The sequence below is a fragment of the Cheilinus undulatus genome, linkage group 1, assembly GCF_018320785.1.
Source record: "Cheilinus undulatus linkage group 1, ASM1832078v1, whole genome shotgun sequence".
NCBI lineage: Eukaryota > Metazoa > Chordata > Actinopteri > Labriformes > Labridae > Cheilinus > Cheilinus undulatus.
In genome coordinates, this window is record NC_054865.1 from 34,938,150 (window position 1) to 34,952,781 (window position 14,632).

General features: G+C 37.1%; 1 protein-coding gene across 1 annotated transcript in view; it reads left to right on the forward strand.

Annotated features, from left to right (window-relative positions):
• The window catches only part of adam10a (ADAM metallopeptidase domain 10a), a 39,142-nt gene that overhangs the window by 5,932 nt on the left and 18,578 nt on the right, over nucleotides 1-14,632 (forward strand). Inside the window, exons 3-4 of the mRNA XM_041785271.1 lie at nucleotides 10,846-10,964; nucleotides 11,972-12,130. Coding sequence (XP_041641205.1) covers nucleotides 10,846-10,964; nucleotides 11,972-12,130 — 278 coding nt within the window. The remainder of the gene's footprint in view (nucleotides 1-10,845; nucleotides 10,965-11,971; nucleotides 12,131-14,632) is intronic.

A 14,632-nucleotide genomic window follows, 5' to 3' on the forward strand; every position in this document is an offset into this window, starting at 1 on the left:
AGGTAGTCTGCCTTTCCTTTACCTAACCCCACTTAAGAAAATGTGGACAAGCTGGCTCACCTTGACTTGCAAACAAGAGTTTGGAAGTTTGTTGTCTTTTTTTCAGTTTGCACATGAAAATCATCACTTCAGTTTACACAAGTATATCATAGGAAACATCACTGACTTGTAGTTTCAGTTTAGGTCTTGGTTCAGTCCTAACAATGGTGAATATATTTTAGATTGTCCTTTCTACCTTGCTCTCAAGTGTGTCTGTTTTTTGAGTTGCTGTCATGTTGCATAATACAATAGTTTACCTGAACAACTTTGTTTTACGGTGAGCTACCTTTACTTTTCTCTTCACCAGGCCTGTCTCTTGTGGGTTATCAAGACTCAACCAGTTGTTTTTCCCCAAGCTTTTGTACGCTTTCCTGTCACTTCTGGTCTGGGTGAAACAGCTGGTGCTGTATGTCAGTGATGTAATCACAGAGCATGGTCATGTCTTGTGTCTGAGTGTCTGTAGCGTCTAACCAACATATATGGACAATACTTTCCATGACTGGTAAGTGTTAATTTAATTTGATGGAGACTACTGGGAAAATTGACCTGCAGTCTTTTTTGTGTAAACAAACTCTAATGGATCCAAGAAGCAGAGAAAACTACACAACCTATTCAGTGTAGAGGAATAGGGCAGACAGTTTGAAGTTCAGTAAACAGAAAAGGACTAGGGCTGACACCCTCTGATTGGTTAGTTGATTAGTTGGTCAGTGAGCTCTCTTCTGATCAAAATCTTATTTGGTTGAACTGTCGCAGAGAGAGAGAGAGCTTTGAGTGCTTTTCTCTCTCTCTCTCTCGCTCTGTCTCTACAAATCAACTCTATTTACACATCAGTAAATAAACCCTAAATATATCAGTTTTGGAGATAGGTGCCTTCTGTGATCAATCAATAAGTGCGCCATGTACGCCCACGTGAAAAGACTGAGATCTATGTGTGACTGAATTCTGGATTTAGACTTTAAGAAAGTTTTTCACTTGTACAGTATGGTTTGATTTGGGCAGGGCTAACATAGTGCCCCATAACATCACAGGGTGCTGTGGGTATTACCCTGCCCCCCCTTACGCTACAACTATATGAAATTGCTAAGTAGTTCATCTAAATAAAGCCTGTTGTTAGCTGATGATACTCTTTATTGAAAGTTAACAGCCAGCTAAATGCTGTGATTTTGTTCATTGTGAGGTAAATTTCCAAATCTACCAACTATGATGGTCTATGGATCTTTTAAAGCATCATAACAGAGATTTGTGACAGAAAACAAACTTATGTCCAAGCTCTGGCACAGAACCAGGCAGCTGCACTCTGACCAGAGTTCACCATAAGGTCAGGGGGCAGGCTAAATGCTGGAGTGTTTATCTATTTCTCACTTGAACCAAATGCAGCAGGAACAAATACCTTACCTGCTGAAGGTGTGTTTTAGGCCCTGTCCACATGGAGACGAATTCAGGAGTACACGCAAAAGTTTTTTTGTTGTATCAGTGTTTCATCCACATGGAGACAGTGTTTTAGGACGCCATAAATGCTACTTTTTGAAACTGGGTGAATGACTGAACAAATCTGTAAACACTTACCGTTTTGTCTCCGTGTGGACAGCCAACCACATCTTTTTTGAAATGATTACGTCACACATAGCGTAGCCCACTTACCCTGCATGCGCATGTCGAAACAAAACAACAATGGCGGATTACAGGGTTATGTTCGTGCTGCAGAAGCTATTGAGCTTATTATGGCTTTACAGCAAAATCTGTTGCTCCTTACCACCACCTTGAACAGCAGACACCATATGTTCTTAAATCCAATGCAGAGAACAACTAGAAGGGCAACTAGAAGAAAGTTTTTGTCAGTTTTCTGTGATCATCTTCTCCATTTTGGTGCATTTCCATGGCAGCAATACAGCGCCAGAGTATACTACAGCGTTTCCAGTCGTTTTCAGTGGTTTCGTGCTTACCCTGACACTTCCTGAAACGATCCTGTATTTATGGAAAACATTTTCAAAACAAAACAGAAATATATCGTTTTCGTCTCCACGTGGACAAGGCCTCAATCCATATTTAACTTAAATGTAGTCCAGAATGATTTAAAGAAGTAAGCGCTGACAGGTCCAACATAGCAGACATTGAAGTTAGGTTGTAGCATTTTTTTGAATAATGAGAAAGGATTGTGTTTCTTGTGAGTGGGTGTGGCTTTGGCACATTCAACAGACACTCCTACACCATCCTAGAAGAGATATTACTGCCTAATTTTTTGTGATTTTTGAAGCTTAATTTTATAAACTTAAAGATGTTTTTCATGACTGACATTTTGCCTGGGGGTTCATTACATAGCTGCTTGTCATACATCATGAAATACAGATTTTTTTTCAGCACTTTACAAGGACTTTAATTGAGGCAAGCAGTCTGATAAATATTAACTCCTAATGTCAATTAAAATGTCTTTACAAAATAAATCTATTTTAAAATATTATTTAACTAAATGATAATAAATTGTAACAATAAAGATTTTTACATTTATACTCCTCTCTAATTTTAAGTAAAGGGCTTGCATGTAAATAGGCATACAGTCTGGGCAGTATTTATATTCTGTTATCACACAGACAGGGGAGCCTGTTAATTGTTATTTTTATAAAATAACACAAAACCATTATCTGAAGTTATGTTGCATGTAATACTAAATAGTTTTTGTGTTGTGATCACTGAACTCATATGAGTATAGGCGGGCACACTGTCAGCTCTGAGTCATTTGTTATTTCAGTACAACAAAAAGAGGTCCAAAATAATTTCTAATGATACCAAAGCTTGTTATGTTTATTTTCTGTTCATTTGGAATACTAGTAGGGTACATGAGAATGCTGTAACTGATTAGCTAAAGATAATATGACGATTTTTTTAACGACCAGTCGATTGGTCAGTGTGTTCGTGTAATTACAGTCAAAGTTTTTCTTTGTTGACCACAGTCCTACAAAGTACATAGTGAGAGATTTATGAGCAGCAAATACAGCCAATTTATTCCAAAATATTAACATCTTTTGATTCACATTATTGGCTTTTTATAAATGGTCCATTCTCTATGACATGATATGCCCAGATGAAAGTCAAGTTGATACAAACCAAAATCAGGTAATGGTATTGGGTACTTAATTGATACCACCCTTGGTATTCTTTATCAAATTCATTCTGTTTAGGAGCATGACTACACAAACAAAGAAATACTCTCCAGGCTGTGTGGTACTGGCTATGGAGGTTTGCTGTAACAAGAGCAAAGCTTTCTTGTGAATGCCCACTCACATGAGTATTTGTGGCAGGATCAGGTGACAGGAGGACTGCTTTTCAAAGAGAGATGCCAAAGAAGTAGCGAAGCGTTGGCGATCATACAAGGCTAGGAGATTTGACACCATTCACTGCTTAATTTAGTGTCCAGCTTTCCAGGAATGAGACTCATTTGTGAGATGAATTTTTCTCTTTGTAATGAATCAAGATAATAAAGGCTTTAAAGTTATCAAGAGGTCAATAGTTGTTGGAGGGAATGGTTCACAGAAAGGTCTTTGTAGTATTCCTAACTGAAAGGGAATTGAGAGCACTGCAGACACAGGAAGAAATTTACCAGCAGAGTCGTACTATGGAGGATAGTCGATTGTGATGATACATTTTGTCAGGGATTTTGTGGCCTTATACTGTAGCCTTTACCAATTAAGTCTCATATTTTAGGACTTCCCCCATGTCAATTTTTGCATTTTAGATTCAAAATAACAAACATTTCAATACAAGTGAGTCTTATTCAGATTTCAAATACAATTCGTAAGTTGTGTTTGAGCCAGCGTCATGTAAAGAAAGATAGCTCCTCCAAGAAATGATATCCTGTTTAATATTTCTTATAAAAAAGGGTTTTGATGTATACTGTACATACTGTAGATGTGTTCCCCTATGCAGACATCCCCATCTCTCCAGACATGGCTGCAGGCCACTTTCATTTCCTTGAGCCAGCCTGCTTACTGAGCAAAGTGTATGACTGTCAGATGCTTGAGTCAGTATGTTCAGCATTTGGGAAATGTCTGAATAATTTATCAGTCAGCTGCTTCTGTGAGATGAGAAGCAAGCTGACTTGATTTACAGCCTCCCCTCTTCCTGACTGTCGCAAGCCACGTTTATCTGACTGCGAGTTTGTTTTGTTCTTTTGTCTTGAACGTGATGCTAGAGTTTTGTCTTTTGTTATTTTTTTGTTTGTAATGTTTAAATGATTTTGGTTAAGATTTTAAATTAGGGATATCAATCTTGCCTATTTTTCCTAAAATTACAAACCCTTTTTGCCTTAGTTAAAAAAACATCTTGTATCCCCTGTGATTCATAGAAAGAGGCTGAGCTGTATGATGATATAGTAGTATTATGTAGTAGATTGCTGCTGCATAGCTGTTATTATGACTATAGCTGTAGGATGAGAAAGCTTGACTGTGGATGCTGCTGTGTCCATGGCTGTAGCCTCTGCTATGCTTTAGCTGATATGATTATGGTTGGGATATTACTTTATTATGAGTGTAGAAACACTAACTTCATGCATGAGTAGTGCATGTATGTGTGTGTGTGTGTGTGTGTGTGTGTGTGTGTGAGAAATGAATGGCCCTATTGAGCTGGCTTAATATTTTATTGCTGCTGTATCCCGGAAATTCCTGCATTGATAACATCTTTTATATCCTACCGAAGTGCCGCAGGTTCAGATCCTGTGTGACTTTGCATTGTCTGCTTCTTTCTTCATGGTTCTGTCATATTCATAAGGTCCTTAACATGACAATAAATGCAGTTCTTGCTAGAAATAACCACATCCATGGCAATATTAATTTATTGCATGAGAAACTGAGCAACAAATGCAGGAGGTCTTGCATCATTTTTCCCCAATTTTACAGTATCTACACAAAGTGTTTTCCTAAACTGGCAGTTTATTTCAACTATGTTCCTGTTGTTATGATGCATTAAAAAATGCTAGGAGGACAAATTTGTGTTATAAGAGATGGATTTTTATTGACCGAAGTTGTATCGTTTTTCATAGATTTCACAACAACACTACATGACGGATGGCAATGCCCAAGGAGGGCAACACTAGGGCCGAGTATTACAATCTGGTACCAACACATCCGATACCATACTGAATTACAAGCATATTTCTGTGCTTCAGTCTGACCCCTTACCACCCTGCCTCTCCAACCCTAGGCAACACTATTAAGGAATGACTAAGAAATAAACCTGAAAAAACATACATTTAATGTTAGGGATGCATGATGTTATCTGCAGATGTGAACGTTTCTGCAGATTTTTTCCAAATGACATATTTGCTGTTAATTTCAGCTTCTATCTGCTTGATGTCAGCTGTATGCACAAAAATGCTTCTGGAGTTTTAGTGTTGAGGACTGAAGTTTGTTTCTTTGTTTGTCCTTTAGCTTTAAAGTGTGTTTTAAGGACTTAAGTTTTAGGTCTGAAATGCATATTTAAATATCAGTATCCACATATATGTATTAGCTAAAACTGTTAATCTCTAAATATCAGCATATTGGATTTAGGAATGAGTATTGAAATCCAGAACCAGAACTGACATGGTACCAGTACCAGCACATCTGATACCTATTGGACCAGATTACAGCAGATAATGATAATTCCTTTCGATATCCTGTCACCCTAATGTCCCCCATGAAAAGAATGGTAGGGGAAACACTGCACTACAATTCATTAAGTGTACCAAAGGCTGAACAGAGGGAGATCCACCACTCTCCTTCCAGCCTTTAATGCATATTTTCAGATCATAGATGTCTATTTATAATGGTGTCTTGACTTGAAGCTTTAGCATTGGAAGGATTTAGCAAAACATTGTCCAGGTTGTGGGTCTTTGGTCAGATATTTGATCAGAAGATTTATCAAAAGAAGAAAATCATATTATTATTATCTGTTGAAGTTATTGTACAAAATAAGCGTGACTGATTGCTTTTTGTATACAGGTACAACTCAAAAAATTAGAATATCATGAAAAAGTTCAATATTAGACTCATTACACATAGAGTGAAATATTTCAAGCCTTATTTCTTGAACTTTTGATGATTATGGCTTACAGATAATGAAAACCCAAATTTCAGTGTCTCAGAAAATTAGAATATTGTGTAAAATGTTTAATATTGGAATGTCATGGTGTCACACCCTAATCAGCTGATTAACTGAAAACACCTGCAAAGATTTCCTGAGCCTTTAAATGGTCTCTCAGTCTGGGTCAGTAGGCTACACAATCATGGGGAAGACTGCAGACTTGACAGATGTCCAGAAGACAGTCATTGACTCCCTCCACAAGGAGGGTAAGCCACAAAAGGTCATTGCTAAAGAAGCTGGTTGTTCACAGAGTGCTGTATCCAAACATATTTATAAAAAGTTGAGTGGAAGGAAAAAGTACGTTAACCACAGCCTTGAGAGGATTGTCAAGCAAAATCCATTCAAGTATTTGGGAGCTTCACAAGGAGTGGACTGAGGCTGAGTCAGCGCATCAAAAGCCACTACGCACAGACAAATCCTAGACATGGGGTACAAATGTGGCATTCCTCATGTCAATCCACTCCTGAACCAGAGACAATGTCAGAAGCGTCTTACCTGGGCTGTGGAGAGAAAAAACTGGACTGTTGCTCAGTGGTCCGAAGTCCTCTTTTCAAATGAAAGTAAATTTTGCATGTAATTTGGAAATCAAGGTCCCAGAGTCTGGAGAAACAGTGGAGAGGCACAGAATCCACGTTGCTTGAAGTCCAGAGTGAAGTGTACACAGTCAGGGATGATTTGGGCTGCCATGGCATCTGCTGGTGTTGGACCACTGTGTTTTGTGAAGTCCACAGTCAACACGTCATCTACCAGGACATTTTAGAGCACTTCATGCTTCCTTCTGCCAACAAGCTTTATGGAGATGCTGATTTCATTTTCCTGCAGGATTTGGCACCTGCCCACACTGGCAAAGATACCAAAAGCTGGTTCAATGACCATGGTGTTACTGTGCTTGATTGGCCAGCAAACTGGCCTGACCTGAACCCCATAGAGAATCTATGGGGTATTGTCAAGAGGAAGATGAGAGACACCAGACCCAACAATGCAGATGACCTGAAGGCCGCTATCAAAGCAACCTGGGCTTCCATTACACCTGAGCAGTGCCACAGGCTGAATGCCTCCATGCCACGCCACATTGATGCAGTAATTCATGCAAAAGGAGGCCCAACCAAGTATTGAGTGCATAGAAATGAACATACTTTTCAGAAGCCTGACATTTCTGTTTAAATATCCTTTCTTTATTGATCTTATGTAATATTCTAATTTTCTGAGACACTGAATTTTGGGTTTTCTTATCTGTAAGCCATTACCATAAACATTTCAAGCAATAAAGGCTTAAATTATTTCACTCTATGTGTAATGAGTCTATATAATATATGGGTTTCACTTTCTGAAATGAGTGAAAAAAAATTGAACTTTTTCATGATATTCTCATTTTTTGAGATGTACCTGTACTTGTTACTTCTCATTGCTACTAACTACTAGTAACTAATTTGATCTTTTTACCTTTTTACTAATTAATCTCCTTACTATTTACTAATTAATCTATTTACCGTACTCAAATGCTTTAAGCAATTCATCTACTCTTTGTAACTCAAATATTGTGAGAAGGGTTTCTGTGGTAAAATGCCTCACTTCATTTGCACATTTGCACCTATCGTACACCATTGTTTACCTCATATAAGTCTGCCCACATCCTTGCATACCCTAACCCTAACCCTGATCACGTTGAGTCAGCACTCCTGCACACTTTGTACACAAGCTTGTGTATACTAGAAAAACACCCCCACGAGCTTTTGTATATTCAAATCTTAATTTTCTCTCTGTAAAACAGTGTTGTACTTTACTGTAACTTTTTGCTCAGTTTTTGTTTTTGGTGAGTGAGCGATTGAATATGCAAGAAGTTTCACTGGTTGACTAAGCTTTTAATAGGTTCTTGCCAAGGAAAGGTCTCATATCTGTTGTTGCAGAGGCCACTGATAAGTGAGGAGAGACGGAAAGTTATAACGGGCGTGCCAGGATAGATAGCAACAGAGGAATTTATACCAGATGATAGATAGGTTAGTTAGTTTTTCTCTCTTTGACTTTTCTTTCTGGTTTCTTTTTTGTTTACTCTCTCTACTTCTCTTCAAGACGTTCTTTTGAAAGATTTCTTTTTTTTTTTTTTTAATAAATACACCTTGTTCAGATATTAGAATGTTTGAAATAAGGACCCTTGATTTAGACATGTTTTGAAACACAACAATGAATAATTGTGAAAAATGGCTATATTATGATGGTTTTTAAATCAGTCATTAAATTCTTAGATGAGATCCATGAATGGAGAATATCATCAGCGTTAAACAAAAACGTGCATGTGTAAGATAGAAGGAGGAATGATGCATGGAAAACTGAACTCTAGAGCAGGTCAAAAAGTCATCCGGCACCAGGATATTCTGTGTCTGATCTTTTTGAACATTATCTGCTATCTAAACTCACAAACATTTTCTTTCCCTCTTTTCCTCACATTCTGCTGTCCATCTCTTCTGCTTAATTTGTCCCACTTTTACTTTATTTGTGTTAAAACTTTCTCTTTTTTTTTAGTGTGGCAAGTTCTTTACATCCCTAGTCCTTCCTCTCCTGATAAATCTTACATAAAACACGAGTGAACCAGCAAAAGCAATGGGCTATACAATCAGTTCTTGTAGATCTTAAGGGAACTTCACATATTTATTCATAAAAGCCAGTTATGTAGAGTACATAGTATATGAAATTGGTCACATGAAGTCCTCCCTGCAAACTGGCAAAATACTCCCGCATACGTCATCACACTATCTCAGACTTCCATGGAGGGTTAAAATCATACTGGATGACAGATTCTATTAGAAAACTGGGGAGGTAAACTATATGGGAAAGGAGAAGTACAACAAAATAAATATAAGGTGGTGTTTTGGGAATTTTAAATGATTTGTTTTGGTGCTGGACCCCTACAATGAACTAAAAGTGATGAGTGAAAATTAACTTGTACGCTTCTTAGAAAATATATTCCACTGTGCAGTGTAAGTATAAAAAGCCTCTATTTAACCTTTTCTTAAGTCCCTAAAAGAATGTGATATAAGAATTAGCGCATAAACATTGTGCAGCCCAAAGGAGTCATTTTGAGCCTCTCATTCCTGGGAAGCTAGCTGCTCATGTGCACCTCATGTGAGGCATTTTTGTCTTGACATCATGGTTATGTTAACGAGAGGATTACAGAAAGTACAGTGGCTGTCCACAAATGTTCATGTGCTTTTCCTCATGACATAACTGTTCTACCTCACAGAGCACAACACAGCACAGGACAGCACAGCAGCATTGTAATGCTCTGGAAAATAATGTGTAAATGATGCTGGTATTTCTGCTAAACTTGCTTTATGCTTTCTAAGCCCCAGTTCGTTTGGTATTTTATTGTTAGTAATTGATATTTGGGGGAATTTTTCCAATATATGCCAGTATGGAAAGTGTTTTACACTAGGGCTGGACCATTATGGCAAAAATAATAATCACAATTATTTTGATTGATAGTGATATCACGATTAATAAAAACAATTATTCATTGATTTCAAAATTTGAGTATTTATTGAACCACATCTTAAAAGAACAATCAAAAATAAATTAGTAACAAGTAAAATAATTATATTAAATAATAGCAATAAAAAACACTAAATAAAAATAAATATCCAATCTACATGCACTCATGTAAAACTTGCAAAATTTGCATAATGCAAAAAACACTAATAACACGGCCAAAAACACAACCCAAAAATACTCTTTGAAGCACACATTAATTGTTTGTCTTCGATTATAATGTTTATATGATTATGAGAAGCCAAAATTGAAATCATGATCAAAGTTCAATTAATTGTCCAGCCCTATTTTACACTACATAAACTTTGCACAAAAGTAAGCAAATTTATGTTAGGTAGGTTATTTCTTTGTTGTAAAAATGCTTCTTGGCAATAACTCATGTACGGTTGGAAAGCCTGTTTGTTTCACTTTTTAAATGGTGCCACATTTTTAACAAACATACATTTGTGGGATGAGCAACAGAGCTGTGAGTTATGCCCATGAAAAATTTGCCAAATCTTCTCTGCCAATGCCAAACAGCTGTTTGTTGGGTGTTATTTGGTGAATTGGATAATTGAAGTCTGAAGAAACAAGAAATGTTCTTTACAAATGTGGCACCACTTAAAAGGGAAATAACAGGCTTTCTAGTGGTATAAGATTTATTGCCATGAAGCACTGCCAGAACAAAGAAATAATCTACCAAACACAAATTTCCTTACTTCTTGTGCTAGTTTAATCATTTAAAACAACAAGGTTTTGGGGGATTTAGTAAAGGTCTTTAGCCAGCAGAGTACGAAGTAGACAGTGGTACAGACAAAAAAAAAATTAGTTGAACATGTACGTTACTGATAGTGTCCTAATTTTTCAAATAAAGTGGATATTTTAAAGTGGATCCATGAAAGTGGAAAATAGCTGCAGAATCCACCATAAAAACATCTATTTTCATTTTTAAAAAGGAGTCCTAATGGCTTCTAAAATGGGTTAATTCTAGTCCCTTTGATCTTAAAGACTGGTACACTACTGTAGCTGCAAGTCTTTAGGATATAGCCTAAGTGTAAAGCTGTCAGTATGACTGTGTATGTTTTTTTTCTTCACGTCTTAGTTTGAAAGTAAATTTAGTTAAACAAAATTTCATGCTAATGATGTGTTTTCTCTTTTTCTTCTGCTTAGACATTTTAACCTGCAGATGAAGAGAGATACAACTATATTTCCTCCAGATGTCACCATTGAGGTTTCAGGAGTGGAGGAGCCTGTTGATACGTCTCATATTTACACTGGAGAAGTCTTTGGTAAGTCCACTGTTTCTACTTTCCACACACCATCACAAAAAGAAAAAAAGAGTGAAATTCAAAGGTCGACTCAGCCCATTTTCTATACATCAGCACAACAGATACAGGAACTACTTTTAACTTTCAAGAATTTCTTGTGTCCGTTCCCAATCCCCGCCCTTCCTGGATGTCCTCCTGCCACCCTTCTCTTGCAGAGTTCAAATGAACAACAGAACAAACAAGGCTGTTTGTCCTGTTGTGTGCTTTTGTGCAACCAAGAAAAGAGAGAGAGAGAGAGCTACATAGAGGTTTATTTTTATCACTGAATGAGTTGTTCTCACAATCAGTGCAACCTTAGCCAAGCATTGCTAGAAAAGACAAAAGCAATTTGTTAGGTGGGAAAACCAGGTACAGAAATCAATGCAAATATTGTGACTTTTGACTTTCAAAGGTTAAAGATGTGAGCATGCATCTAGGTTTTGACAGTGGAAGTACTAGAAAATGTATTTTGCTGCTGTCTTTTTTATTACTGATTGATATCTTACATTGGTCAGATTCAGCCAAAATATTCCTTTTTACTAAAGATCTTTTCATTGAAAACTTCAAGTGTATAACAAACATGCAGGGTGGGAGTTAACCACAAAAAAGAACTTCATTAGTCCTTATGGCAAACTCTTGACCAAGTTCTTTCTTCCATGTAAAATTACACAGCCTTTTACCTACCTGAATAAGCCATGTCTTTCTGTTTACTGCAGGAGTTATGACAGTTAAATGTCTGAATGTAACCATAACCATTTAAAAATTCATACAATACCCAAATTGTCCTATTTCATGCAAATATCGGTTTATGTTTGGTCAAACTGTATGCTTAGTGAATACATATATGGACATTGAACATCTAAACCAGAGGTTTTCACTTGTATTTGAAGTATGGAAGAATAATTGATATTAAGCTGTAATTGCCCAGTCTATCCATTTAAAACTGTTTTATCTCCCTCTGCTCACCCTCATCCTCGTCTGTGTTTCAGGTGAAAAGGGCACCCTAACCCATGGCTCTGTGGTCGATGGGCGCTTTGAGGGCTTCATTGTTACACACCAAGGAGTATACTATGTTGAACCCTCCGAGAGATACCTCAAGGACCAAATTGTGCCCTTCCACTCCATCATCTATCATGAGGATGACATTGGTAAATAGCAGCCATTGAACCTAATGTTATGAAACACATTTGGGATCAAGAGGAAGTTCAAGTTGACTAATTTTGCACACTTTAGCTTTAAAATCATGACTTTTTTTAGATTAGCTACACACATGCTCATTTAGTTTAAGTCAAAATGTTTTGTAGAGGAGCCTATTGGGTTATGTGTTTTTAAGTTTTATTCCAGTGAAAGTAGTTGATGGACTAACCTGACAAGCTCAGTATGGATTCATATGATCAGCATTACTGAAGCATGGTTCTCATGTACATGATTTGCAGCCTTTACAAAGCTTAGAGTACAGCAAGTAATTCTCACAAGGAAATTTAAAACCTCCTAAACTCTCTTTATTACCAGAAAATTTTGAAAACTTTTTGAAGTCATAGGAAGAATTGAGACAGATGAGGTGCGGTTATGGTGAACAAAATAAAACAAACACAGCACAAGCAGAAACAGAATCCAGCGACTCTGATATGAACCCCACCCTGGCTTTGGGCTGACTGATATTCACTTCACACACAAACATAGACATAGGAAAATACTTTTGTATTGCTCAAGGCAGTGTAGGATGGTTTTAGAATATGGTGAAGTCTGCTTACAAAGGGAGGATGGTTTCTGGAAGGAACAAACTATCAAAGGTCAAATCAATAGATAAGAAAAAAATCACTCTTTTTGATTATCATACTTTATCATTTCACTATGCAGGTAAACTGTTGCGTATTGTCTAAATTGAACATACACTGACAATGCATTCATGGGTATTTGTTCAATTTAGATGGTGCTCTTTATTTTGCTTTTGGCAACTGTTGGTTTAAGATATGACCAAAGACCTGGATTTTTAAAGCTTTGGTACTTTTCAATACTGTCAATGATCAAAATGAAGGAGATTGTATGGTTTTAAAACATATGAAAAAAAGGATCCATTTATTGAAATATATAACTCCAACCTCATTCATATCTACATTTTGCTTTGATTCTTTTCATTGAAAAATCAATTAATAATACATTGTTAGATAATATTCAAGGTTAAAACAAGACTTATTTTAAGAAATGTAGTTAGCCTTTCCAATGAGGCCAAATCCCTTAAAACGTCATCACTCTATGTGCAGTTTAAGCTGTTCTCCCACCGCCACGTCTAATAAGATTGAACTCATATCTGTCTGCTATTAGAAATACCTCAGACTGTGGAGTTTTGATTTTGTAAGAGTTACCCCTTCAGATTTCTGATGTATCAGTGAAACAGGAAGAAGTCTTATTTGCGAAATGATTGAGTCATGACTTTTGACTCATCTTTCCTTGCCTTCTTTTTCAAACTTCATCTAAATTGTAAGAGCCTTTTGATGAGCAGTTGAGCCTTTTGAAACAGACAGCATTCACTGTCAAGACAAAGGCGGCTTTCTCATTCAAAAATTGAGGACACATTGCCAGAGGTTGGATGTGTTACCTCCGTTTGTGTCCTGTCAGTTTACTAACCAGTGCAAGGCTGTTTGCTTTAATGAATGACCAATAGATTCAGGCTGCTCTAGTATTGATCTGTGGCCTGTTGCACCAGCTACAGTATGTTTGAATCTTTCTTATGTTACAGTGCACATTGTCACTAAACCGTATATTGTAACTAGTCAGTTTACAACTTAAAGGAACCCCAGCATATTCAGACATTTCTCCTTAATAGATTAACATTAGTGCTGTTATGTTTTACAAAGAAACACACTAGGTTTCTACATTTTGAAAAAATACAAAGAAATAGGTTCACATATAGGCTTCTGCTGTTGTGCAATGCACTCTGGGCAGTTTGTCAGATGGTTGTATTGTTGTTCCCCCACATCTTTCTCACCTCTGTCTGACATCAACACCTTCCTCCTTATTGCCCTCTTTAGTAAAACTTCACTTGGTTGGAAGTTAAACAGGCTTTAAGAATTACACTCCATAGAGGAAACAATGCAGCCATTTGACATCACTACCCAGAGTGCACTGCACAACAATATCAGCCTCAATTTTAAAGATATCTTGAAATGTAGGACTCTAGTGTGATTCCTTGTACAGTATACATATAAAAGACACAAATGTTAATCTAATAATGTAAATGTCTCCTGTACCTCTGGGACTTAAGATTAATCTTAACTAGCGGGAAAGAACTAGGGATGCACTGGTATAACTTTTTTCAGACCAAGTATAACTACAAGTACCTATATTTAGGTACTCACTGATACTGATTACATATGAATACTGAACAGGGTTCGAATTGTCTGGGAGGTGGGCAGTGGTAATTTCCCCCCTTCTGCTTCAGATATCCCCCGATGAAATTTTTTGTATCTCCAGGCGGGATATGTTTTATCCCTGCTCGGACTGGCTCTATCCAACTCTTAAACGGTGGTGGGCTAATGTCAGCACTAGTGTGCGACTAAAATGTTTCTGACACACTACCAAAACTCCAGATTTATACGCTCATACTGCAGTCCAATAGTCACACACAGCCTGAGTTCTTACTCTGATAA